General features: G+C 42.3%; 1 protein-coding gene across 1 annotated transcript in view; it reads right to left on the bottom strand.

Annotated features, from left to right (window-relative positions):
* The window catches only part of CAMKMT (calmodulin-lysine N-methyltransferase), a 415,987-nt gene that overhangs the window by 6,219 nt on the left and 383,599 nt on the right, over positions 1-26,169 (bottom strand). The window contains exons 8-10 of the mRNA XM_043603296.1: positions 19,295-19,369; positions 11,463-11,526; positions 309-440 (exon numbers count right to left, since the gene is read on the bottom strand). Coding sequence (XP_043459231.1) covers positions 309-440; positions 11,463-11,526; positions 19,295-19,369 — 271 coding nt within the window. The remainder of the gene's footprint in view (positions 1-308; positions 441-11,462; positions 11,527-19,294; positions 19,370-26,169) is intronic.

The following is a 26,169-nucleotide window of genomic DNA, read 5'->3' as shown; positions in this document are numbered from 1 at the left end:
AATGCTTGTTTATCATTCATTCTATGCCACCTCCCCTGCATCCTACAAATTAGTCCATTATGAATGAAAAGATTAGTTTGTTTCAGAGAAAGGAGTAAACAGGAATGGTTTCTGTAAAATCCTTCTAGACATGCAAAGATAAAAGATGGCTTTACCACACAAAAATAATCAGATACAAATAGCTGTTCAGAAGCAGCACACCTAAGGAGTGCTTTAATCAAATATTTAGGTTACCTGCCAAAAAGACCATGATCTCTTCAAAATGCAATGCGGATTAAAGTGTTATCTAACATAAGCAGAAAACTAACCTTGGAGTGGAAGTTTGAAATGTGTTCATCATAATTTTCATGTCTTTGGATAGAGAAATCAGCTTTTTCAGCTAGATTGCAAAACTGGTTTAAAGTATTCCCTCGGCGTGGGGCGAATACCATTGCTTTCCCCTAGAACATTAAAAAGGAAATTCACACATTTTAAACCTGGAAGGCAACCAAACACAACAAACATTGGGTAAAACATTTAACGTACTGCTCTCAGGTAGAAAACACAGTTGTTCTTGGAGACATCCACACAGGATGGGCATTCACAGCGAGAATAATTTTGAGGACAGATATACATCGAGCAAGAAAAAATACGTGTATTTCGCATTCAGATGTTGCTGTCTTTCCCTTTTCAACTGACGCATCTGATAAATAAAACGTGGCCCAGAGTCAGTATTCTGTACGACACACACCTCTCTTGGGTCCAGTGGTTCAAACCATCAGCCAGATGTTAGAGTAACTGGTCCACGGCAGTGCTACCCACCTTGCGACTCCTTAGCAGCTACCAGCTTGTCCACAACACAGCTCCAGTGTGTGTGGCAACGGACGCCTAGGGACATTAGTTTATTACTGTGCCCTGAGAACTCAGTTCCAAGAAATTCTCCACAGAGACAGCTAAGTGCAATCTCTATTAGAGAATTTTGCTCTTTGCTACCAACAGCCTTCTCCGGGACCATGCTGTCAGAGACAAGGCTACCAGATCTTGGTTTCCAACTTCGTCGAATCCTTCATGATAGTCGTCATTAGAGCAAAGCAGCTCCTTGAGGTACTCAAATGATTGCTTTCCAAAGAAAGTGGTATAATGAGGGTCGCCGGGCTTTTCCAAATAAACTGCACAACCTCATGAGCTTGTTGCCGTGGAAAGGATGGAGGGACTTGAGTAAAATCTACACTGGATTTCAGAAGGCCATTGGACAGGAGACTCCACGACGTCCGTTTGCCGACCCTTGGCTGCAAGCGGACTTTTCCGCGCCCTCTTGAGACATGCACAGAAGAGCTCAACTTCCAAATCCTTTTGTTCAAAAGATGACCGTACGCTTCTGTTAACTTCAAGGTTATACTTCACCTCTGTGAAATGCTTCTTCAGGTTTTGAGGGGGTCATGAAAATATTTCTTATGAAAGGTGGTTTCTCATTTATTACTGCCACCTATTTATGGAGCGTCTGGGATAGGCGCTCCATTGGCCTCATGTGCTCTTCACGCCACCCGGTAATGGAGGTGTTGTCAGCTCCATTTTTACAGCATGCTCCCAATGGTTGAATAATTGGCCAAGATGACACAACCGGCAAAAGACTGGAAACTTACCGGACTCCAGGGCTGATGCTCGCTCCACGACACTACACTGCCTCCTTATTAGTAATAGCGATGGCAATAATAATAATAATAGCTACCAGTGTGTTTGGTGCTTCACCAACCTTCCCTTCCATCCCATCAACGGTACCCTCAATGACCTTGTGTGGTAGACATTACATTTCACACATGATTAAACAAACATGCAGTGAAGGCCTTGAAGAAGACGAGGAGGAACTGTGTGGCAGAAAACGTTCTGGGCTTAAGAGAGTCTCCACCATGACACAGCTGTCACCTCAGGAAAATTAGAAGAAGGAAAAAAAAAGCCGTAGAACTGTTGAACGAGAAGGGACCTTGGGGATGACGTAATCCAGTCTCCTCGGTCATCCCAGCCGACCCACCAAGGTTTCTCACTCACCAAATGGGAAGAACGAAGCCGCAACCCCCGCCCCCGCCCCAACTCCAGTAAGTTGTGAGGATCGAACGAGATGACGAATGTGAAAATAATCTGAAAATCAAGGTTATGTCAATGTAAGACTAGAGACATCTACACCACTTAACAGTGCCAGAGGGATTCTATCAGTTCTTTCTCCCTCTCTTTCCCTCATCCACCTGCAAGAAAATACACTGATATAGTGTCCTGGACATCAAGTGTGTTTTCATACTGTGTTTACACAGACATGTGCACACTCAGGCACATAATTATATCAGCACCAATCACGCCACCACACTTCAGGTCCTGTCAGCTTTTCCAATATTAATTGCTATTTTCAGCGTTTTTCAAACTTAGCAGCAAAAATTCATTTTGGTGTGAAACTGGATATAATACATGGTCTCGGCAGGGGAGCAAAAGTCTCCATTAAAAAAAAAAAAAGGAATACTAGTGGGTCATTTTAGTCATTTCTAAGAGCTGGTTGCCAGTCTGGATCTGTGAATAATGGAAGTTGCTTTATTTTCAAGTCACCTGCAAAAATTGTCTCACAGTTAAAATTGAAGAGTTGATTTTTTTTTCAAGATTTTATTTATTTATTTTTTTTAAGTAATCTCTACACCCATCGTGGGGCTTGAACTTACAGCCCTGATATCAAGAGTCGCATGCTCCATCAACCGCGCCAGCCCGGAGCCCCTGAAGAGTTGATTTTTAACAGTTATTATCTGAGCTACATATCATAATGTTTACAGGGCTACAGGGCTCTTGGCTGGGTTGGTGTTTACATTTATAAGCACATGCTCCCCACCCCCACCCCTTGCTGGTCAGGGTGAGCTGTAGGGGGACCCAGCTAAGCATATGGCATTCCTCTCCGCCCAGACATCTCTCCCTCTCTGGGTCCCAGCTTATCTGTCCTTCCCTAACCACCCTCTAGAACAGCAGCTGCTTCCCCATCACGCTCCCCTCCCCTCCCCCCTTCACTTTTGTTCTTAGCGCTCATCACCGCTAACACACATTATATCCCTGTTTGTTACTGCCAGTCACCTTCGGCTAGAACGGACGCTCGTGACAACGGGATCTTCTAATGTTTTATTCACTGCATTTTCTCAGTGCCTAGCATATAGTAGACTCTCAGTCAATACTTGTCGAGAGAATAAACGAAATCCAGATGTTGAGTAATCTGAGAAATGCAAGTCTTAGGGAATTCGAAGGCCACATTCTATTGCTTATTCTTGAAAAATGATCTTCCCCAGGAAGCTTTTACAGAGTCCGTAGCTCTGATGGGATTTCAGAGGGCAGCCTTCTGTGCACAATACTGTGCCCACAACAAAGAGAAAGGGTGAGCAGTAGTTTTAATCTCTAATTACTCAGTTTTGAGTTTTAAAATGCTTTCTTTTTCACTTTATTGAATACAGACAGACACCTTTGAGGTGTGAATCAGTATTTAGGAGGGACAATAGTACATCATCCATTCATTCAATAAACAGCTGCTGAGTGCCAGCATCCACCCCATAAGGAATGATTTTAGAATTCCCTGTCCCCAGTGGAGCAGGACACTGGTACAATCAGAGGAATATGCCTTACAATTTAGGCTGCAAAAATCAAAACAAGAAAAAGAGATATAGATTTCAAATTAGCCCATCACTTTAGAGAAATTACTTTCAATTTACCAAAGCCCAACTTTCTAGGCATCTGAAGTCCTAGAATCATCTTAAACTCAGAATGAACACTCAATTGAACGTAAAATTTTGACTGATGGGCAGAAATTTGAGAGAATTCATTTATCCCTGGAGAGGAGAGAGGAGTAGTTCCACTAAACAACAATGATATTGTTTACATCGTGAGCTCAGCTGTTGTTATTTTGCTACACTAATCTATACTCACATATTAAAGGGTGTGTGCTTCTGGAAAAAATAAGTATGCTTCAGATTTCTTTTAAAAGGAATACACTATGCCGGTGAAATGCCTTTATTCCTGTTTCATTTCCAGGCAACCAACTATTAAATACCGATTACATGTTTAAGCTTATGTTTATTTTTTTCTTTACCTGGCTTCTGAGATGCTGCCTTTGCCTGCTTCCTCCCCTCCATCTCTCTCAACCCCCTTCCCTGGCTTCTCCACCTGCCCCTTGGTCTCCAGGGATCTGCCTACTTTTTCTTTCTGTTGTGCTCGATTCTAGGCAATCGTATGGAAGTCCACGACTTCAGCTCTTACTGACACATCAACACTTCCAAATATTTATCTAGAGCATTCATCCAGGGCCCACCCATGTTTTCAGGTGCCTACTAGGTCTCTCCAGGAGGATGTTCTGAAAATACTTTTTTTTTTTTTTTAAGTAGGTTCCATCTGGAGCTCAACTTGGGGCTTGAATTCACGACACTAAGATCAAGACCTGAGCTGAGATCAAGAGCTTAACTGACTGAGCTACCCAGGCGCCCCATGATAAAGGAGCTGATTTTTGTTTTGTTTTGTTTTGTTTTGTTTTGTTTTGTTTTGTTTTGTTTTAAGTAGGCTCCATGCTCAATACGGGCTTGAACTCACGACCCTGAGATCGAGTCACGTGCTCTACCAACTGAGCCAGCCAGGGCCTTTTGAAAGTACTTTTAACCTATTCTGTCTACAATGGAACTCGTACCCTTGGCCACAAACCCCTTCCCACCCCCATCCTCCCACCCAAACACACTGAGTACCTACTAGGCCCCAAGCATTTCCGTACCCTTCACCTTCAAAATGAAGTTGGAAACCAGGGAATTGTGGCATGGCCTGTAAAACCCTCCAATGCCACACGTGCATCAGTGTCATCTGCTGTATATGATTTTCAGACTGTGTTTGAGTTGTGTCCAGGGTGACATGGGAGGGTGAAAATGAGACCAAGAGCAGAAGTGCTAATGTTCTCACATCCAATCTAACCACAGCTGCTTCACTTTTATCTGTCTTACAATTGGGGTGATGGCTAAAAACGTTTTGACCGAAGGCTTCTCCCATTAAAAAAGAGTTTGAAGACCATGACATGGGTCCCACCTTTCTGGGAAGGCAGGCAAAGTCTAGCATGACCCGACCCATGCCTCTATCTTCAGCCCCGGCTCTAGCCCCTCCCCCATACCCACTTGGAGCTCCAATCAGGCCAAACTCGTCGTAGTCCCCCAATTTGCCCTTTCATGGACCCCATGTGTCTTCAAACTTGCAAACATTCCCTTGGGTGAAATGCTTCTCTTACCCCCAGTTCTTTGTCTGCCTGGTAAACCCTACTCCTCCTTCAGCACCCAAATTAGACACCCTGTCCCTGGGATGTCTTTGCTGACCATCCCTGGCCTCAATGCTGTGCCTCCTCCCTGTTAGCCACTTTTGCCCTCTGCTTCCTCACCCACACCTCTGCTATATCCTTAACACACCATCAGGTAATTGCTTGCTTGTTTGTCTCTAACACTAGACTAGGATCTCGTTCAGGGCAAGATTCCATTGTCCCGTATTCTGTCCCCAGGTCCTAGCACAGCATCTCAGCATCTGGCATCTGAGAGGTACTCTGTAAACATCTGCTGAATAATTCCTCAGTAAATATCCACGCAATTCTCTCTTTTCCATCTTCAGATCTTCTTTAGCTCCTAACTATTCAATCTCATGTACAAGTTGGTCCACGATGGTGACCTGAGGAGATTTGCTGCTTTCCAGCTCTCTCATACTCCACTACAGCCTCTATGCGGCCCAGTCGATCTTTCTAGAACCCACATCTGACCACCCCACTGCTCAAACACTTTCAGTGGCTCTCTATGGCCCATATAATAAAGCCCAGTTTCTTCTCATAGTGTCCTCAGCCTTTCATAAAATGGCACCCCAAACTAACTCTTTAACCTCATGTTCTGCCCCTCCCAACGCTAACCCCAAAACCATACAGATTCTCACACTCCAGCCAGAGCAAACTTTCTGTTGACCCCAGAATGCAACATGCTGTTTCATGCCCTGTACCTGGGAGCATCGTTCCTTCCACCTGGGATGTGGGATGCTTCCTTTCAGTCCCCTTCCCTTGAAGCTTAGGAAGCTTTACTATTAAAGACCAGAGTCAAATGCCACTCCCTCTACAGAAACCTTCCTCAGGCAGTCAGTCACTCTTTCTGGTGTACCTCCTCCCCGGTACCCATCACACTGCACTGTAATTCCTGGTGGCTCAGGCACTCATCTGCTAAACTGAGATTCTCCGAGTGCTCATGATACATATTGACACCCCTACCCCCCATTCCCAGCAGAGTGCCGGGTAGTTCGTAGTTGCTTAACAAATGTTTATTGCATCAAGACAGAGTCCAAATCTTGACTATCACGTTCTAATGAAGGTGTAAATTAGAAAGACTGTCAAAGCAAATAAACTCAGCATCACATTATATATGACCAAAGGCTGGGCTCTTATAGGCCATTTTTCACTGTCCACTGGGGTTCCACCTGTGAATGTGGTACCTCTCCACGACCAGATTATAAATTCTTTGGGGGCAGAGACTCAGTACTACACGTGCTGAACAAGCACCTGGGTAGACGTCAGGAAAGAACTTCTAGAGCCAGCCTCCTACTCTGAGGGTCTTAAAACAATCTGGAGATTCTCTATTCCTACAACCGGGAGAGGCAGGTATGGCTGAACCCGGTTTCTCACCAAGAACAAGGGAGGATTTGTTGGGTCTCTGACCCAGCTGGCAGACAGGAAAATAAGGGCCCTTCAGCACCAGCTCAGTTCATTGCCCTGAACCCACACTCACAAGGCATTTCCCTGAGATAAGCAAAAACAGAGGTTTGTACAGATGTATGCTGAGATGTTGGATTAAAAAAAAAAAAAAAAAAAGGAGGAGGAGGAAATCTCTGCTCTTCAAAAACCATGTCCGTGATTTACATGCATAGCACTCTTGGCATACAAGCAGGGCTCCAGGAATTTGGTGGTTAGTTAGGGCCAGTTTTAAAGGTTAAATGAATCCCAAGATGGGATTTCTGAATTCCCGACAACTGGTTAGCGGCAACGAGCTGGAGAGCGGTCAACATGGCATCCCCATCCATCTCTTTGTGCTTCTGAGTAAATTCAGACCGTCTAGCTGGCTTGGTGTCCCTCCCTGCACTGAAAGCCATTTCAGAGAAATATTAGTAGATGCCATTTGTGGCTTGTCATTTCCAGGCTAAAGTTCAACTTGCAGGTTGCTGTGGCTGTATTTTAAATTACATTCTGGTCCTCTGATATCAGACATTGCTGATGTTCTTTGAAGAACACAACAACGGGGGGTCACCTATCAATCAGCAGCAACAAGAAGCCACTCATGGAAGGGAAACAGATGGGGAGGGGACGCTTTGGAGCAACATTGCTTCTTAGAATAAGTACATTTTGCCAATTTCATTCCTTTTTAGTATCTGTTCTTTTCTTTTCACCTTTTAAGCTTGCTAGAGAGTTCCCTGTACATTCTGGCAGGACGCCAGCGTTCTATAGCTTCTCTCAACCAGCAGGTTGAGGAAAGTTCCCATTTGGGCCGGCGAAAAACATTTCCTGCTGAAATTTGGGGCTTCGTGTAATGACTCTGCAACTACAGGTGCCCATCTGGCTGAGGATCGAAGCTCAGCCCTGGGATTTGACATCGGCACTGTGCCATGCCGGGAGCGCACCTTGGTGGCTCAGCTCTCTCCAGGGTCTGTTCTTCTCACTCATGACTACACTACAAAATCTGAAAAGCAGGGGCGCCTGGGTGGCTCAGTCGGTTAAGCGTCCGGCTTCGGCTCAGGTCACGATCTCACGGTCCATGAGTTCGAGCCCCGTGTCAGGCTCTGGGCTGACGGCTCAGAGCCTGGAGCCTGCTTCCGATTCTGTGTCTCCCTCTCTCTCTGCCCCTCCCCGGTTCATGCTCTGTCTCTCTCGGTCTCAAAAATAAATAAACGTTAAGAAAAAAAAAAAATTCAAAATCTGAAAAGCAGGGAAACTCCTCTTCTCCATCTGCCTTTTTTTGCTTCTGGATCATGTGACTCCAGACAGCTGATTTGCCTTAGCTAGAAATCAAGGAACATACCCGCAAATGGCAGAGTTCATTTCTTCCCGCAGCTCACCCCTTGAAACCTCACGTGACAATTCCTCCGTTATTGCCATCTAGCACCGATCTCTCTCCTCTCACTCTATCTGTAGCAAAAAGTGTCATCTTCATCCACGCGGACAGTCCTCCTGGGACCGAGGGGCCCGCTGCCAGGCATGCAGGACCTGGGTGCAGGGGAGACGCTGTATGTCCAGGTATGTGCAGAAATCACCAAAGTTTGGGTCAAGAGAATGGTGTATTCCCCTCCCACCGGCATATCTGCAAGGAAATATTCTGTCCTCACCACAGTCAGAAAGTCTCTCTGGTTCTTCTTTGAGAGCTAAAATATATTCAGAGCCAGTGGTGTGTGTGTTGCTAAAGCTTTCTGATGCGTTGGCTTGTTCCCTCCCCATTTTACACATGGGGGAAACTGAGGCTTCACGAGATGAGCCCAGTAAGTGGCCACATCTGAACCTTAAGCTTTCAGACTCCAGAGAACAAGCATACCTTCCCTCCAGAAGAAGGACTTGGTGAGAGAGATTGAGTTCCAGAGCCTGCTAGTGTGAACTCGGGCCTAGATTCACGTCCCACACCACCCTCCGTCGGCCAGGTCAAGTGTCCCTTCGGACAAGTGTCTCATGGGTATTAACCCTGACAAGCTAATAGAGCAGTAACAAACAGCCAGTTTTCATCCTGGAGCACGTCCCAAGCACCAGGCACTGGGCTGGGCATTTACATATGCAAATATTTTACATCAGCGGGAGGCAAGACTTACTCCTCCCTCACCCGGAGGTGATGAAACTCTGGGCTCAGACAGCCTTGATAGTAAGAGCAGACTTGGGTTTTGTATGCAGATATTTGTGACTTCACCCTCTAGCTTTACCTGCTTTCCCAGCAGAAACTGGGGCCCTCCTGGGCATTTGGAAGCATTTGGCTGAAATAGTTTTCACAGAGCACCCTGAGAACTTGGCTTTTATCTCCCACTGAATTTGCTGAGCCTTGAATTACCCAGAACTTGGGATCCACTAATGGAGCCCCCCAGGTTGTTTCTTGGTGGGCCTCTTGCGACACCTTTTTAACACCAGGGCCACAAAACCGTGGAGAAGTTGTCTGGGCTCAAGAGAACGTTAAAAGCAGCTCTAACTGTAATGGAATAAACCTCTCGTGTTCTCTTAGTCTTAGATAGTGATTTCCGCAGGAGGAGAGCCTATGGCAGCAGAACAGCCAGTCCTGAGACCTAAGAGGGGAAGGGGTCAGTTTTTGCTCTGGTTACCCGCCCCCGCCTCCGGGTAACCAGCCCACTGGTACAAGATACGGAGCTCCTGGTGGCCACTGCCAAGTCTATGTGGTCCTTCTACCACCCACCTGATGGAGGCCCAGGAAGTGCAAGTGCCTTGCTTCCAACGGGGAGGAGATTCCTGGGCGGTAATTTGGGCATATCCGTGCGCCACCCACAACTTGGACTTCCCCTCTCATGGCGGGTCTCTGACACCTTGCGAGAACACCCAGCAGCCTTGGGCATCAACCATCCCATGAGGGGCCTAAGCCAGGCTCCCTACTCCCATTTCGAATGCTGCGGTTCAGGGCAGGCCTCTCTGATTTGGCCTTCCGGCTCCTCACGTAGAATGGGCAAGTACCACCTACTCCGGGGTCCTGCCTCGTCCTTCTCGAGCTAACGGTGAGTATCGGCTGTCACTAGGAGGGCCGCTCCGTGGAGCCACACTTCAGGCGAGGTTCAGGGTTTACTGAAAGGTGTAGAAGAAGCTGCTAGAGATTCCAGCCCAATCCGCATTTAGGACTATCCACAGCCTGGACGGTTTTCCATTGGAAATCATTCGAAAGATTTACAAGAGATCCTAGGTAAATCATGCAAATCTCTGACAAATGGAGCATTTGCCACAAATAGGCTTTGAAGGGTGTTGGTGAAGTCCTGTCTGTGCAGTGTGAGATCCAAGAGTCCTTGAAAGCACTGTATTTATGTATGATACATTTTCACAGAGGCCTTTACATCCAAGAATCTCCATGCCCTCTCAGAAAATCCTGACCTTGCAAGTGCTCACAAGAATCACCCAAGGCTAATGGTGGGGGTGGGGGGGATGAGGAGGCTCCCAATTCCTTCTTCTACCCTCAACTTGGGCTGCTCACTCAACCATGGCAGCAGCCATCAACAGCTTGGAGCATGCCCCTTCCTTGCCTCAAGACCTACTACCCACCTCACAGGGGGAATTGAGAAGGCCAATTTAATTTAATTGATTACCACTTACCAAGCTGTGGTTACTCCTCTGAGAGGCCTATTTAAAGTTTCTGAGCTACACAGAGATAACAAAGTAAAAAGCAACAGCATAAGGCAAAGGACGATTATCAAATTGTTCTGGGAACCTTCAATGTGAATAAGATATAAAAGAAAGATTGAAAGGTATTAGTCCATAAGTCTCATCGAGGTCAGAGAACTAGAGCAAACCTTCTTAAAAAGACTTTTGAAACAAAACTTTAGAAAATACTTTTACACACACACACACACACACACACACACACACAAACGCGCGCGCGCGCTGCAGTCCTTTCTCAGACAAATATGAGTACCTGTCTTAGAACTGCATTAACATTGTTAACCTATTTTAAATTCCTAGGGCACAGCAAGAGTCTTACATACTTATACGATTTTTTTTTTAATGCATGAGCTTTAAACTTGTTTTCTTACTTTAAATAGATGTATATTAACTCTCCGGTTAGGCTGTAGGACCTCCTAGCTTAGTGGAACAGCCCAACAAAATAAGAATGGCTACAAACTCTGTAATTTACTCACAGGCATAAATGGATATATAAATGTAAAAATGTGCACAATATTTTATGCCATGCTTGGCTTCATTGTGACCTAATGTTTATAATATGTAAATAATGGCTTCCTTTTAAAGCAAAGAACTTTTAATATACAGATTCATCTGAAGTCCTATTTTTTTGATATAAACAGAAATAAAAAGAAAAAATATTCTTTTGCAATAAATAAATACCCAATGACAAAGGTTACCATTGAAGGGATTTAAAATGACAGAAGTCAACAGAAAACTTTCAATATCATACTTCTACTTTAATATGAAGATATTGTTATCAAAGGAAAAGACTCAAGAAATTCTTTGATAAAAATAATCTCACACTATCTTTGAAGCGGTTTCATTTATTTTACTACCCACTGTGTTCCTTATCAGAAGGCCAAGGGTAAGAAGTTTCCTAGTTGTGATTAGGAAAGAATCTGATAGATCAGAAGACCCAATTGAAGTTGGACATAATAAGTATTAAAGTATTACATGACATTAATCCTGCCATTCCATTACTCTCTCCATCTTTGTGCACAGACTAATTATTCTGAAGCCAGTGTTCAGGAGAAAATAGAAACATACTTACTCTGGGCTGGAGTAATCTCTTTATTGCATCAACAAGGCTGGCTCTGTACTGGTCCAGAAACAGGCTGACATTGAGAAGAGAGCAGAATCCAGATTAAACTGGGTTCCAAGTCTAATGATACTAATGGAGATAAGTACAAGACTAATTACACATGTTTACTCAACACTAAAAAAGGAGAAATTGTTTCCTTCCATTCAAGTGTCTCACTGGAACAAAAAAAGATATTGTGGTTGGTGTTATCCACCCGAAGCCAAGTCATCAACATGCAACTGGCCAGGATTCACACATGACTGGGTCATGTGTGAGTGATAAAGGGACAATTTCTAAGCTGCCATTTGGGGGGATCATCTGGTTGAGATGTAACACTTCCTGTCATGAGAGCCTAGTTTCTATAGACCTGGGCCATCAGCCCACGGAGGGCACTATGAGGCCACCCTCCAGAAACAAACACCAGCCCTCTGATGCCCAAACCACAGAACAGATCTCAGGTGCTCATGGGTTTTAGTGACTAAGAGCAGCACTGAGGTCAGACTCAACCACTGACCTAGGAGTAAACAGTTCCAGAAACAAAGACCAGGTTTAGGCAAGGTATCACACAGGGTTTTTCTCCTTTGACCTCCATGTTGATTTTTTTTCGAGTTCACTGTGATTTTTCATTTTTCTTCTCTTTTGAGAATTTCTTTTTTTTTTTTTTAATGGTTATTTATTTTTGAGAGAGAGAGAGAGAGAGAGAGAGAGCATGAGCAGGGGAGGGGCAGAGAGAGAGGGAGACATAGAATCTGAAGCAGGCTTCAGGCTGTCAGCACGGAGCCCAACGTGGGGCTCAAGCTCATGAACCATGAGATCATGACCTGAGCTTAACTGACTGAGCCGCCCAGATGCCCCCTCTTTTGAGAATTTCCGTTTGTTGCTCTGTCACCCCTTTGGTTGGGTCAGGCTAAGTCTTCTTTACCAGGCCTGCTCTTGGAAACCTGGGGCAGATTTGTCTTATCTGGGACTTGTGGGCTACAGCACTGAGCAGCCTTGTGCATCAGTCACCTCATAAGGGACCTAAGTGGAGCCTCGTCCTCCCGTTTCTAATGCTGCAGTTTGGTGTGGGTCCCTCTGATTTGGCCTCCCTGCTCCTCACATAGCATGAGTAAGCACCACAGATTCAAGGGCCCTGCCTCATCATCCTCCTCTGAACTCAGCGTGACTACCAGCTCTCAATAGGAGGGCTGCTGTGCCGAGTCAAACTGCAGGCAAGTGGGCAGCCCAGTGCAGGGTTTAATAGAGTTCTGGCTCTGAACTTTCTACTATGTGTGGCTACGTCGCTTCACACGAGGCCTCGGTTTCCTGGTCAATAAACGCCCACCTACGTGGCTGTGGTGGGCATCAAATGAATAATATATATTAGTTGACAAATATTTGCTGATCATCGACTACATACTAGGGGCTGTTTTAGGCATTGGAGACATGCTGTGAATAAAACAAAGTTCCCATCCTCAAGGAGCTCCCGGTCTCTCTTCATTTACACACTACAAGTTCTAGCACAACCAGCATACGCACCCAGAAGGTACTCTCTGTAAGTATCTGCTTACCGCCTGACTGGTAGAGAAACACCGTTCTTGAAATCGAGCAACTTACGTACGGTGTTGGTTTCAATGACTCTCAAACAGGCTGTCCGCACTTCTTTACGGGTATCGTTAAGGAATTGTTAAGGAAGAACCAACACTTGGGTAGAAAGTTCCACCAATTAGGTTCTCTTCCAAGTCTCTCATTTGAGAAAGGAGTGGGGGAAAGCAGTGTATGAAAAATTGCCAGGAAGTCAGTGCTTGGGTTTCACCATGACATGTAAAATAGAAGGTTCTTCTATAAAAGGATGCTTTGAGCATCGGAGAAAGAATCCTTTCAAGATGAGCTAAAATCATATCTAGAGTGGGAACCTCATCCTGCTCCATCCATCAATCAGGACAACCTGAGGGTGAGCCAGGGGAAAATGTTCCTATCATTCCATTAAAACAAACAAACAAACAAACAAAAAACACAAAAAAAACCCCACTAAATCTTAGAGCTTAGGGTGTGTCTAATTCAAATGCTACAAAAACTTGCCCATAAGTCATATTAATCAGTGATTAATAATCATTAAGGGTTGATAAGAAAGGAATCAAATTTGGGGCACCTGGGTGGCTCAGTTGGTTGAGCGTCCGACTTCGGCTCAGGTAGTGATCTTGCAGTTTGTGGGTTCAAGCCCCGCGTCAGGCTCTGTCCTGACAGCTCAGAGCCTGGAGCCTGCTTCAGATTCTGTGTCTCCCTCTCTCTCTGCCCCTTTCCCGCTCATGCTGTGTCTTCCTCTGTCTCTCAAAAATGAATAAACGTTAAAAAAAAATTAAAAAAAAAAAGAAAGGAATCAAATTCTATCTTGGTGTTTTTTAAAGTTTTCTCTTCATGGGGCGCCTGGGTGGCGCAGTCGGTTAAGCGTCCGACTTCAGCCAGGTCAGGATCTCGCGGTCCGTGAGTTCGAGCGTGAGTTCGAGCCCCGCGTCGGGCTCTGGGCTGATGGCTCAGAGCCTGGAGCCTGTTTCCGATTCTGTGTCTCCCTCTCTCTCGGCCCCTCCCCCGTTTATGCTCTGTCTCTCGCTGTCCCAAAAATAAATAAACATTGAAAAAAAAAATTTAAAAAAAATAAAGTTTTCTCTTCAGGACTGTATACCCTATTCTTTAGTGAGGTAATAATATCTTAATTTTGTTTTAATTTCATTTATTTATTTATTTATTTATTTATTTATTTATTTATTTTTAGAGAGAGAGAGAGAGAGAGAGAGAGAGAGACAGAGACAGAGAGTGAGCAGGAGAAGGGCAGAGACAGAGGGAGACACAGAATCTGAAGCAGGCTCCAGGCTCTGAGCTGTCAACACAGAGCCTGAAGTGGGGCTTGAACTCACGAACTGTGAGGTCATGACCTGAGCCAAAGTCAGATGTTCAACAGATGGAGCCACCCAGGCGCCCCCATAATATTTTAAATTTTAATAATTAAGCATCCTGGTTTTATTTTTTAAAATGACTACGATTGTGGGACAATATCTCTGTCAGTTACTCAGGCCCGTAGGAGAGCTGGCTGGTTATGATACGCAACATTAAGCAAAAGACCACTCTTCAGTTTGTACCTGTGCATCCTATGAACTGGTAAGACTGTCAGAAATAATCAGCACCTTAAAAACTGAGCTTAAAACATAACCTTATAAAGCCCTGTTTCCACTCAATGTTGGTGACCATGACAAAGATATTAATATTGCAGCCTACTGGAAAATGCACCTTAACACCCAAGCACCCATTCTACACAGGTATTTGAATGGCAGTGTTGTCTACTCCATCCTTCCAAGTCAAATTTCCCAAAAGTAATTCTTACAGTTCTCTAATAAGTCTTGATTCCAAGCAGCTCACCTTTCTACTTAGCTCTGAGGCAGAATGTACAATGCTTTGTAGGATACGTCATATGAGCAATTTCAATGTGCTTTAGTGGGAGTGATGTATAATCTCCTGAAAATTCACCCCTTAAATAAGTCCTAATGGGCTCTGAGAACAACAGCAGCTTAAGTGGATCTATTTAAAAAAGGCTGAGTGGGTCACTGATTGGAATGGAGATACCATTTCAACTCTCCCTTCTGTTACTGATCAAAATACATGGACAGTTGCACTAGTTTGGCTATTACAACACACACACAGACACACACACACAGCCCTCTATATAATGCACTTGTGGAATCAACACTTGCTTTGTTCCACTGATCTGGTCTGATTTCAGGACAAAGGAAAGGTGCTAGGCCATTTTCACGGCCTTCCTTAGAATCAGGGTTTTAGGCAGAGCACAGAGCACCCAACCCTCCACTCATAGACAAATTAATTAATGAGTGCAGTGGACAAGGAGACATTTCTCAGTCAGTAGTATCCACAGAAAGGAAGGTCTCTATGCAATCTTTAAGATGACATGTGCTAAGTTAAAGATTTAACTTTCAGGAGAATGGCCTCTATCAATATTTATCAACTGATCGCTGTGCAGCCAGGGCTGATGGGGGGTCTGATTGCCCGTGGGGCTACCCCTTAGGGTGCCAGATCTTTGACAATTTGTTTATCTTCTTTGGGACTGAGTTTTAGGTATGGCTGAGTTTAGGTAAAAGGGCTGGCCGCATTTGGGTTAAAGAGTTTTTCAGGTGGGAAGGCTGCGATTTAGAACTATCCACGAGCACAGCATCTGGAAGAAAACAAAGGTACTCTAGAGCCTGTTTTGAGAAAAAAATTTTTTTTGTTGTTGCCACAAACACACCTTAAAAATCAAACTTTTTTCATCATTTAGAATAACAGAAAATAGGAACAACCCACCATACATAGTGTAAAATGCTAAGAGAGCCAGTGGGGTGGTGTAACCTTCCCCCATTTCTCCACAAAGTCTCAGACGGCGCTTGGAGGCACAGTGCTGACCGTCCTGCGGACCTAGCGCGATGCATCAGGCTATGGGTGGCATTTTAGACTTCCTTTCCAAGCCTTTAGAGAATCCAAACATACAGAATCATTTTTATTTATTGCAGAGCTACAATAAACTGGACAGCCATCGAACACTGAATGAAAGCGTTCATTGGGTGAAAAAAAAAAATCTTACTTCCAGACTCTGAGATTATTGTGATTGAACAGGAGTCTGGAAAGGCAGGCTGAAAATTAACAATCACGTGCTAATCTGAACTCAGCAAGGACCAGGCTGGACTGCATTCGGGTAGAAAGGAACTCTTACATTAAATTCGATGTTAAACAAGTCAACCGAGGAACTTAATAGGCAGGTTTTTCTTCTACACCTGTGGTTAAATATTCTAATATTGTGATGTTTGTCAACAGCATCCTTTTGCAGGTGTACCTCAATTTTTTTCCTCTTGTTTATTTCAAAGTTGACATTTTACAAGTTATTTAGAAACTGTTGAACCATGAAACTATATTTCATTGTCAAAAATGCTGAATGGTGAAATACTGGCTCGCTTTCGCAGCTTGTCTCTTTATTTTAGAATCTGGGGAGCTCCTAAATTTAGACGTGAGCGAAGGAGACCGTCTCTTCTGGGAAAGAAGTCATTTCCCCCACAGCCCACAGGTTTATGAATGTTTGAATGTAAATATATGAATATATGAATGATTTAAAAACATAAACATATCACCCGCTCGTTGTAATCATGTGCATTTTCCTTGAACCGCAACGGTGGGTTTGGAATAGGTTTGTGAATGGGGTTTGTTTTCATGTAAATGGGATCAAGCAGTCCCACTGGTTAGCTATTCAGAGAATCAGACAATGCCACCCTTGCTGGAAATGCTTCAGTAAGGATTTAATCCACGAACCTAATATTTGAACTCCAACTCTTGCTTCATATTCCTATGGCCTAATCCAGATCTCACGGATGGTAACTAAAGGACAGTGTGCGGCAGCGTGATCTGTTTATGCGTGGCACCGATTTCTGCCACTGAGTATTTCAAGTTTCATCTTGGAGGTGGTGTCTAAAGAGAGTTGTTTTTTCTTTTCCCCTCCTCTGTAACATTGTGGGGAAAAAAAATGCAGCATGGTCTGCCTGCCCGTCCCCAGAAGCATCACCCACGCCAATCACTGACAGAGCAACACCAAACCGTCAGGACATAAAGAGCTCACGGAGCCTTGGCTTCACTGCTGTGTGTACAACATGCATATTAAAAATATCACTGTGCTTTCTAAGTTTCTAAGCAGCTTACCCATCCCTGTGAATATGAAGAGAGACCATTACCAAAGCATTTCTTTTGGAAATAATATCGGCATTGCAGTGAGACTAGCTTAATGTTTCACATTTACAAATGGGAAATTATAAACAGGCTGACATTTTGGCACTTACGACACCAGGGGGAAAAAAAAACTTAACAACTCACGCATAGAAAAGCCATTTGTAAAATAAAACTTGGTATATTTAGTTCATTTGAATCCGTAAATACTCACATAGCTCCTGGATGTGTGTGTGTCTGTGTGTGTGTGTATACCTCTAACATTGTGCTATGTTATGTATTTGCAATGAAAGCCTCAACTGAATATGCATTATGTATATCGGTTGTACGTGACCCTGTTGTTCGCTAGGGGAAAAAAAAGACTATTTCTCAAACATGCTGTGTGGCTATTTTTAACCTAACTGAGAACATTAATCAGAAAAGAGCTTAAATCTTACTTCCGCTGCTTGTCTCTCTGGTACAAATAGGATGACATGGTGTGAGTGTCCATAGCACAAGGTCTGACAAAGCCAGGCTGTTCTGATATTTGTGTAAGGGACACATTTAACTCTAAATCTCCCAGCCAGACCTGACTTTCTCCACATATCAGAGCCCACGCCTGCGACCCTGTCTAAACCTCCAAGAAGATGCCTCCCTGCTTCCCTCTTCCTGCTGCTCTCTGATCTTTCATGCTTAATCTCATCTAATCCTGCCAGCATTATCTTCACCTGTGCAATGAAACCTGGAGGATCCTTTCTCATATTTGGTGAGGAGAGGCAGTTACTAAATTACTTGCTCAAATCGTATGGTGAAGTTTTAGTGCCTTGGTTTTGATCAGATGAGGGATATAACATTAGGCACCATACCAACGATTAGTCCAAAATCTGTTTCTCCCTCTTTTGGAACAAGGTTTTCTGAAATTGGGTGCAAAGACACTAAAAGGACATGGAAAACTAGAAATAGAACAAATTCCTTCTTTTCCCTTGAGAAGTATTTTTCAGAAGAAAAAAGGAAGCAAATCTAATTCCAGTGACTTACGTAGAAGAGTCACCTATTGAAAATCTTACTTAGAATAATAATAATAATAATGACGGCCTGAAAAGTTCATCCCATTTCTCTCTGGGGAAAGTTTTCTCCAGGTTCCGGATCTCGTAATTGGGTTGATTGATACAATAGAACTTCTTCAAAATCCGAACTTGTGTTTTCAAATCTAAAGTGTCATAAAACCATGATAAAACGACAAATAACATCTTACTCTTACCAGGGAAAAAAATACTTTAGAACTGTCAACGTTCCCCGTATGGGGAAATAATTCTTTTTCGACGTGCATGAAGAAAATACCTAAGATTATTTGAAATAATTATTAAGGTTTGATACATATTTATCCTGCAACTTGGGATCAGACTCTCATTAACAATGAGTAGATTGAGCTAAAAGAGAAGACAAAATATCTAATGTAAATTATTTTTAAAACGCAGGCACCTGACAGAGATTTTAATGTTATTTGCATAACAATAAAATGTAATTTTATAATTCCTGTTTTGTGTATAATTAAATATCATGATTGAATACATTGAAAATTTAGATAACAAACATACATTTTAAGAAAAGATATTTCCCCGAAGATATTCCACAAATACGTTTATTTGTAGGAGCATATACGTGCGTGTACACACATGTACCTATATTCCCTTATCTCAATAGTCAGATCTCTCCTAAGAAGTAAGCTAATTGAGCTGTTTGTGTTGATAAACTCCTTTTTCTCCAGACTATTCCTCTCCGAGCCATAATTATTTGCAATTTGCCTAAGTCGTCCATTTACTGATACGTCAAGCATGAAACAGAGGCAATTCCAGAAAATGGAAATGCTTCTCAAAATCAATCTTTGGGAAATAATGTGGTAGAAGTTACTGTGTGATAGAAGACTACCTTATAACTGTCACATGGAGATGAATATTAATTTGTTGAGGTTAAGGTGGCTTTGTGCTTCATTTGTTGACTTGGCTTAGCCGTCAGCAAAGCAGCACAGCCCAATTACTCCAGCAAAGCTATTTTTTCTAACAGGAGTTTTATGATTTTTATGTACTTACCAGTCAGCACACATAACAATGTCAAAATGTCCTTCCAGTTGAGAGACATCTGTCTCATTATCCCATCGTAAAACGCTTGAGGAGAAAAAGATTTTAAAAATTATACTTAGGGTTTTTTTTTTTTTTAACTTTTGATTTTGAGCTATTAACATTATTTTTTGTGGCATTTGAAATTATTTAAAAGGTATATACAAATTATTTCAAAAGGTATAATAAAAAAATTAAGGATGTAACTGTCTGTTCTGTATTTACTTAGTCTTCCAATCTAGAAGAGGAAGAATTCTCTATTTAGATACAATAGTTAAGCTTGTGCTAGTTTTTTTTTTTAAAAAATTTTTTTTTCAACGTTTATTTTTGGGACAGAGAGAGACAGAGCATGAACGGGGGAGGGGCCGAGAGAGAGGGAGACACAGAATCGGAAACAGGCTCCAGGCTCCGAGCCATCAGCCCAGAGCCCGACGCGGGGCTCGAACTCACGGACCGCGAGATCGTGACCTGGCTGAAGTCGGACGCTTAACCGACTGCGCCACCCAGGCGCCCCAAGCTTGTGCTAGTTTTTATGTTTTTTTTTTTTTTTTGTAGATGAACCAGGGAAAAACATCTTATTTTTACCATAGTCATTACAATGAGTCCAGACTCTAAACATCAATGAGGTACATATTGAGATCAAAGTATTCCCCGTCTGACTGGAATACAAATTTATAAAAATAAATGATGTGAAACTTAGTGTGTATCTATCTTGCCTGGCATGTCAGTTGCCTTTCTGATTGAGGGAATGAGCAATTTGGCAGGATGGAAGAAGAGCCAACTTTCATTTTTGGTAGTTCTAGTTTTTAGGCACATTTTAAAATTCACCCATGCTACCACTTAGTCTCCCTAAGAGGATCAGGTTTTAAACCTCATATTAGCAACAATAATTAATAGCACATATTTAAAAATTCTAGTTGTGCTTATGAAGCCAACCAAAGATTTTAAGTTACTTTTAATTAATAATGGGGATAATCAGCATTTTACCACATTAAAGTACTTTAATGATTCCTCTTTCCACATCAAAAGTGATTTTCAGTGCTATTTTTCAAAGGAAAATTGTGCTCCTATCTTCTACTTTGATTACGATTTAAAATCAAACTGAGTGAGCACATTCAACCCTGTCCAGGTATATTTGGTTTTCCTGGTGGGTTTTTTATTTCTTCTCCATCTTCCCTGGGTGAAAAGCCATATATTTGAATAAAAAAAACAAGTCTTATGTCGGTAAGTCCAAAAGTTCTTCCCCGATACACTAATATACACAAGTGGTAGCGAATTTCTTAACGCAGAAAAGATTAAAACACATCACTACGAAAATATCTATACAGACTGAGCATCAGTTCCCCATTCACTCATCAACTCGTTGTTACTGAGCACCCACTGTGTCGCAGGCCCTGCGCTGTGCCACAGGCTGTATCTTCATGATGACAGCCTAGCAGGACATGCAGATACATAAACCTATAATTCTGATCCTGTGTCCTATGTGTTGTGTAAGCATACAGACATAATAGAGCTCCAGGGAGGGCTTTCCAGAAGAACGTGTCATGCCATGACACTTGGACAAGCTTTCTAAATTAACCCTACTGTTGTACTTACTTGGGCTTACTGGAGAGCCAAGGAATGGAAAAACCAGGGAAGCCCTAAGAGATTAAGGCTTACTTTGTTTTTAGATTAATTCCTCAGAAACTCCATGCACTTGAGGAGAGTGGGACACAACGGATATCAACTTTTATGGAAATGCTGAGGCCTCCAGTGCAGCTGGAACTCCAGCTCCCTGGGAAACCGGGCCCACTGAGCCCTCATCAGAGACCTAAGAGTCCTACAAAGTTACTACATGAAGAAGCTAGTTGAAAGTACAGATCTATGCTTGATCTTTTCAAATCATAAAAATAACGTACCCATCGCACAAATTTTAGGAAAAAGAGAGAACTGTGAAAATTACTCCTAATCTTACCATTCTGTAAACCATTATTTAGAAAGTGCTTCTAAGACATAAGTAGTTACTAAAGCACATGAACAGAAAATGTGGGAAATCCTGTGGTGGGTACTGCATGTTGGATTCCTGAGGTGCTTCAGCCTTTGATTCAACAAAGACAAATTGGAGAGACAGGGGCCTAGATGGCAATTGGCTGTGGATTACCACAGCAGATGTAACGAGTGATTCTAAAAGAAACTGAAATGCTTGGCTTGGCCACATGGACCACAACACATTCCCAAAAGGCATTTGTCTTAGTTCTCATGAGGCTTATGGCCATGCTATCCCCATAACTGTAAGCATGTGACAAAAGAGTGGTGTATAGACAGAGTTCAGCTTTGGGGTGACAGGCACACCTAGGTTCAAATTTTGGTTCCTTCCTTGACTGGCTATGTGAACTTGGAGTTTGCTTTCTCAGCTGTAAAATGGAGAGAACAATGGCCACCTTCTTGAGAACACCATTCACACTGTATTCTGGAGTTACGGTGTTCACGTAGCATACGATGAGAAGGGTGCCCGCTGGAGCTATGCAATCAGGAGACCTTCCATCTTGGAAGGAAACTGATGATGGTGACGTCAATATTCAAGAAGCTGGGCCTTCCAATTCTTCTCTTCCAATGACCTTGCCCTCCACCCTTCTCAGATAACTCACAGGATGGTCATGTGCACTAGAGCAGTATTTTAGCTGTGGGGAAGGACCAGATTTTGTTGTTATGGTTTTTAGATCCAATCTGTTGCAGACCAACCCTTTTATAAAATACAATATAAATTAATAGACAGATGAGATTTTAAAAGCCAAGACATTCTAAATATAAGTCCACCGATCATATGCTTGGATAGCACAGTAGTGTTCCTAAACGTTTGCTTTCAGTTTCTGAACTTACCGCATTGCAGATGAGTAGCATGCAGTTCACATATTGGCTCCAGCGTATGGCCTATTTGTTGAGCAACACTGTTCAAGACCTTGTCTTTATGAATAACTACAATCCTGACCTACTCTCTGACCAGCCCTTTCACAGCTAACTCCTCCCAGAAGGTATTCTAATCTCAACCATTCTTCATTCTTCTACTCCCTTTTCCCTTTCTTACTCCCTCCTGTTTGTTAAATCCAGCCCTCTGCCTGCTCTGAGACTGCACCTGTGCACCTGAGTGTGATTGGAGAAAGCACAAAAGCATCCCGACTGGCTTTGCTTTAAATGCATAACCATGAACCCCAAGTGGACTCTTGGTGATGTCTAACAGTTATACTTAGACTTCCCTTGTCCACTTACTCCCCCAGTCTCCCAGGTTGTTATTTTGCACTACCTTCTCTCTTCAAAATGCTAAGACTTCCTCTCTCACCCTCACTCTCAGCTGATCACCTTGCTTCCTACTTTACTGTCAAAATTGCAGGTATCAGATGAGAACTTCCACATACTCTCACCACCACACTTATGCTCCTAACAGCATCTGTTCCCATATACCCTGCCTTCCTGCCTGCTATCATAGATGAATTAAAGATGCCATACCCTGGGGTGCCTGGGTGGCTCAGTCAGTTGAGCATCCAACTCTTGACTTTGGCTCAGGTCATGATCCCAGGGTCGTGGAACTGAGCCTCATGTCAGGCTCCATGCTGGGCATAGAGTCTGATTGAGATTCTCTCTCTCTCTCTCTCTCTCTCTCCCTCTCTCCCCTCTATCCCTTTCCCTCACTCACATGCTCTCTCTCTCTCCCTCTCTAAAATAAAATAAAAATTTTAAAAAGATGCCATACCCCTATCTAAATCTAGTACCTCTTCTTATATAATAGGTCCAGCCTCTTTCATCTTTTCTAGGATATGGCTCTAGCAATTCTTCCTTCTCTATCCTATAGTACCACCTCTGTTCTGGATCATTTCTATCACTATTCAAACGTAGTTATTTTCTCTCTCCTAAAATATCTTAACTCTTCTTACCCTCCAGTTTTAACTCTATTTCCCAATTCCTCCTCTGCAGGAAAAATCCATGAAAAAATTGTTTAAACTCTTTATTTTCAATTCAACCTCATAGTTTACAGGGTACTGGGTACAGTCCTCAGATGGGTCTTGTCTCGGTAGGGGAGAATATTTAGTCCTAGACTAAATGCTACTCTGGTTCTGCCTAATAAATATTAAAAGCAAGACCCAAAAGTTATTTTGAAATAACTGTGACCCAGAACAAAATTCAGAAACATTTACTGGAATACAAAAACGTTCGATTCCAACAAGATAAAATATAACATACCTGGCATACAATCAAAGATTACCAGGCATGCAAGGAATTGAAATAACACAACCAATAATGAGGCAACTGGTTTCAAACAACTGAAACCAGTCTAAACCTGCCACAGATGTTAAAATTAACAGACAAGAGCATTAAAATAGTTATTATAATGATATTCATTGTATTTAAAGAAATGAATAGAAACAAGAAAGATATTTTCAAAGTCCCAAATCAAACTTCCAAAGACGAAAACTACAATGTCTGAGAGGAAAAAATACATCAGATGTAATTAATAGCAGATTAGACATTTCAGAAGAAAAGATAAGTGAATTTGAAAACAAAGCAATAGAAACTGTCCAAAATGAAATATAGATAGAAACAAAGAATAGAAATAAATTAAAAGAGGTTTAGTGAGTGAGCTGTAGGGCAAATTTAAATGACCTCAAATATGTGTAACTTGAGTTTCCAAAGGACAGAAGCGAGGGAGGAGCATGCGTGGAAATTATTTGAAGAAATAATGGCTGAAATGTTTCCAAATTTAATGAGAGCTATTAACCCACAGATCAAGAGATTGCACCAACTCCAAGCACAAGAAACATGAAGAAAACTATAAGGCACAAATAATCAAATTGCCCAAATGCAGTGATAAAGAGAAAATCTGAAAAGCACCCAAAGGAAAAAAAGACACATTATATATAAATAAAGGTAAGAATGACAGCATATTTCTTGTGAGTAATGGGCAAGTCCGAAGACAGTGGACTGACATCCTTAAAGACTGAATGGGAAAAAAAAATCTGTCAACCTAGAATTATATAGCCAGTTAAAATATATTTTCCCCCAAAATGTAAAATAGGTATTTTCAGACATACAAAACCTCGAAGAATTAATCATCAGTAGATCTATAGTACAAGAAATGTAAAGGAAGTCATTCAGGCAGAAGAATGATCATACCAGACGAAAATATGAATCAACAGAAAAAAATGATGAGAACCAAAAATTGTAACTATATGGGCAAATATGTAAGATTTTTTAAATTATTTAACTCTTTGAAATGTAATGGACTAGCTAAACAAATAAGTACTGTGGAGTTTATAACATATACCGCAGTAAAATATAAGGCAATAGCATAAATACTGGGAGGGCAGTAATAGAAGTATACTATGATAAGGTTTTTTTGTTTTTTTTTTTTTTCAACGTTTTTTATTTATTTTTGGGACAGAGAGAGACAGAGCATGAACGGGGGAGGGGCAGAGAGAGAGGGAGACACAGAATCGGAAACAGGCTCCAGGCTCCGAGCCATCAGCCCAGAGCCCGACGTGGGGCTCGAACTCACGGACCGCGAGATCGTGACCTGGCTGAAGTCGGACGCTTAACCGACTGTGCCACCCAGGCGCCCCTGATAAGGTTTTTATAGTGTAGATGAAGTGGTCCATCACTTGAAGATAGACTGTGATAAGCTAAAGATGTATATTGTAAATCTTAAAAAAAAATTTCTTTTTTAACATTTATTTATTTTTGAGAGACAGAGAGAGACAGAGCATGAGTGGGGGAGGGACAGACAGAGAGAGAGACACAGAATCCGAAGCAGGTTCCAGGCTCTGAACTGTCAGCACAGAGCCCGATGCAGAACTCGAATTCACACACCGTGAGATCATGACCTGAGCTGAAGTCGGATGCTTAACCGACTGAGCCACCCAGGAGCCCCTAAAGATGTATATTATAAAACCTAAAGTAACCACTAAAACAGCTAAACAAAATTATAGCTAATAAGTCAACAAAGGAGATAAAATAGAATGGAAGGAGAAAAAGATGAAAAGAGGAAGAAAGAGACGGAACAAATGGAAAACAAAAAGCAAAATGACAGATTTAAATCTAGCCACATTAGTACTTGTATTCAGTGAAAATGGTATAAATGCCCCCAAATGAAAGGCACAGTGTCAAGTTGGATTAAGATACTGCATTCTCTCTCTCTCTCAAAAAAATAAAAAGTAAAAAAATAAATAAAATGCTAGATGCAAGTATATGCGGTTTACAGTGAATCTATTTTTTTTTTTTTTTTTAGAGAGAGAGGGAAAGCATGTGAGCAGGGGGAGGGGCACAGGGGGAAAGAGAGAGAGAGAGAGAGAGAGAGAGAGAGAGAGAGAATCTTAAGCAGGCTCCACACTCAGCACAGAGCCCGATGTGGGGCTCAATCTCATGATCCTGGGATCATGACCTGAGCAAAAATCAAGATTCAGATACTAAACCGACTGAGCCACCCAGGCACCCCAATAAGTGTATTTTAAATGTGAAGCACAAGTGGGTTAAACGTAAAAAGACATACCAAGAAACACTAGTCAGAAGAATTCCAGATTGCCTATATGAATGCCAGACAGTAGATTTCAGAGCAAAGAATATTACTGGATATAAAACAGATCACATTATAATGTTAAAGGGCCAATTCAAGAAGGAGACATAACACTTCTAAATGTATATGAACTTAATAACAGAGCTTCTAATTTGAAGCCCAAATGGGTATTACTGCAAGAAAACATAGACAAAACCACAATTATAATGAGTGATTTCAATACTCCTTTTTCAATAATTAATTGAAGTAGACAGAAAATAACCAAGGTTACAGATGACTTTAACAATGCTATTGAGCAACATGACTT

Source organism: Prionailurus bengalensis, chromosome A3 (assembly GCF_016509475.1).
Source record: "Prionailurus bengalensis isolate Pbe53 chromosome A3, Fcat_Pben_1.1_paternal_pri, whole genome shotgun sequence".
Taxonomy (NCBI): Eukaryota; Metazoa; Chordata; class Mammalia; order Carnivora; family Felidae; genus Prionailurus; species Prionailurus bengalensis.
Note: the sequence above shows the minus strand (reverse complement) of the source record. Positions and strands in the feature narration are given on the sequence as shown.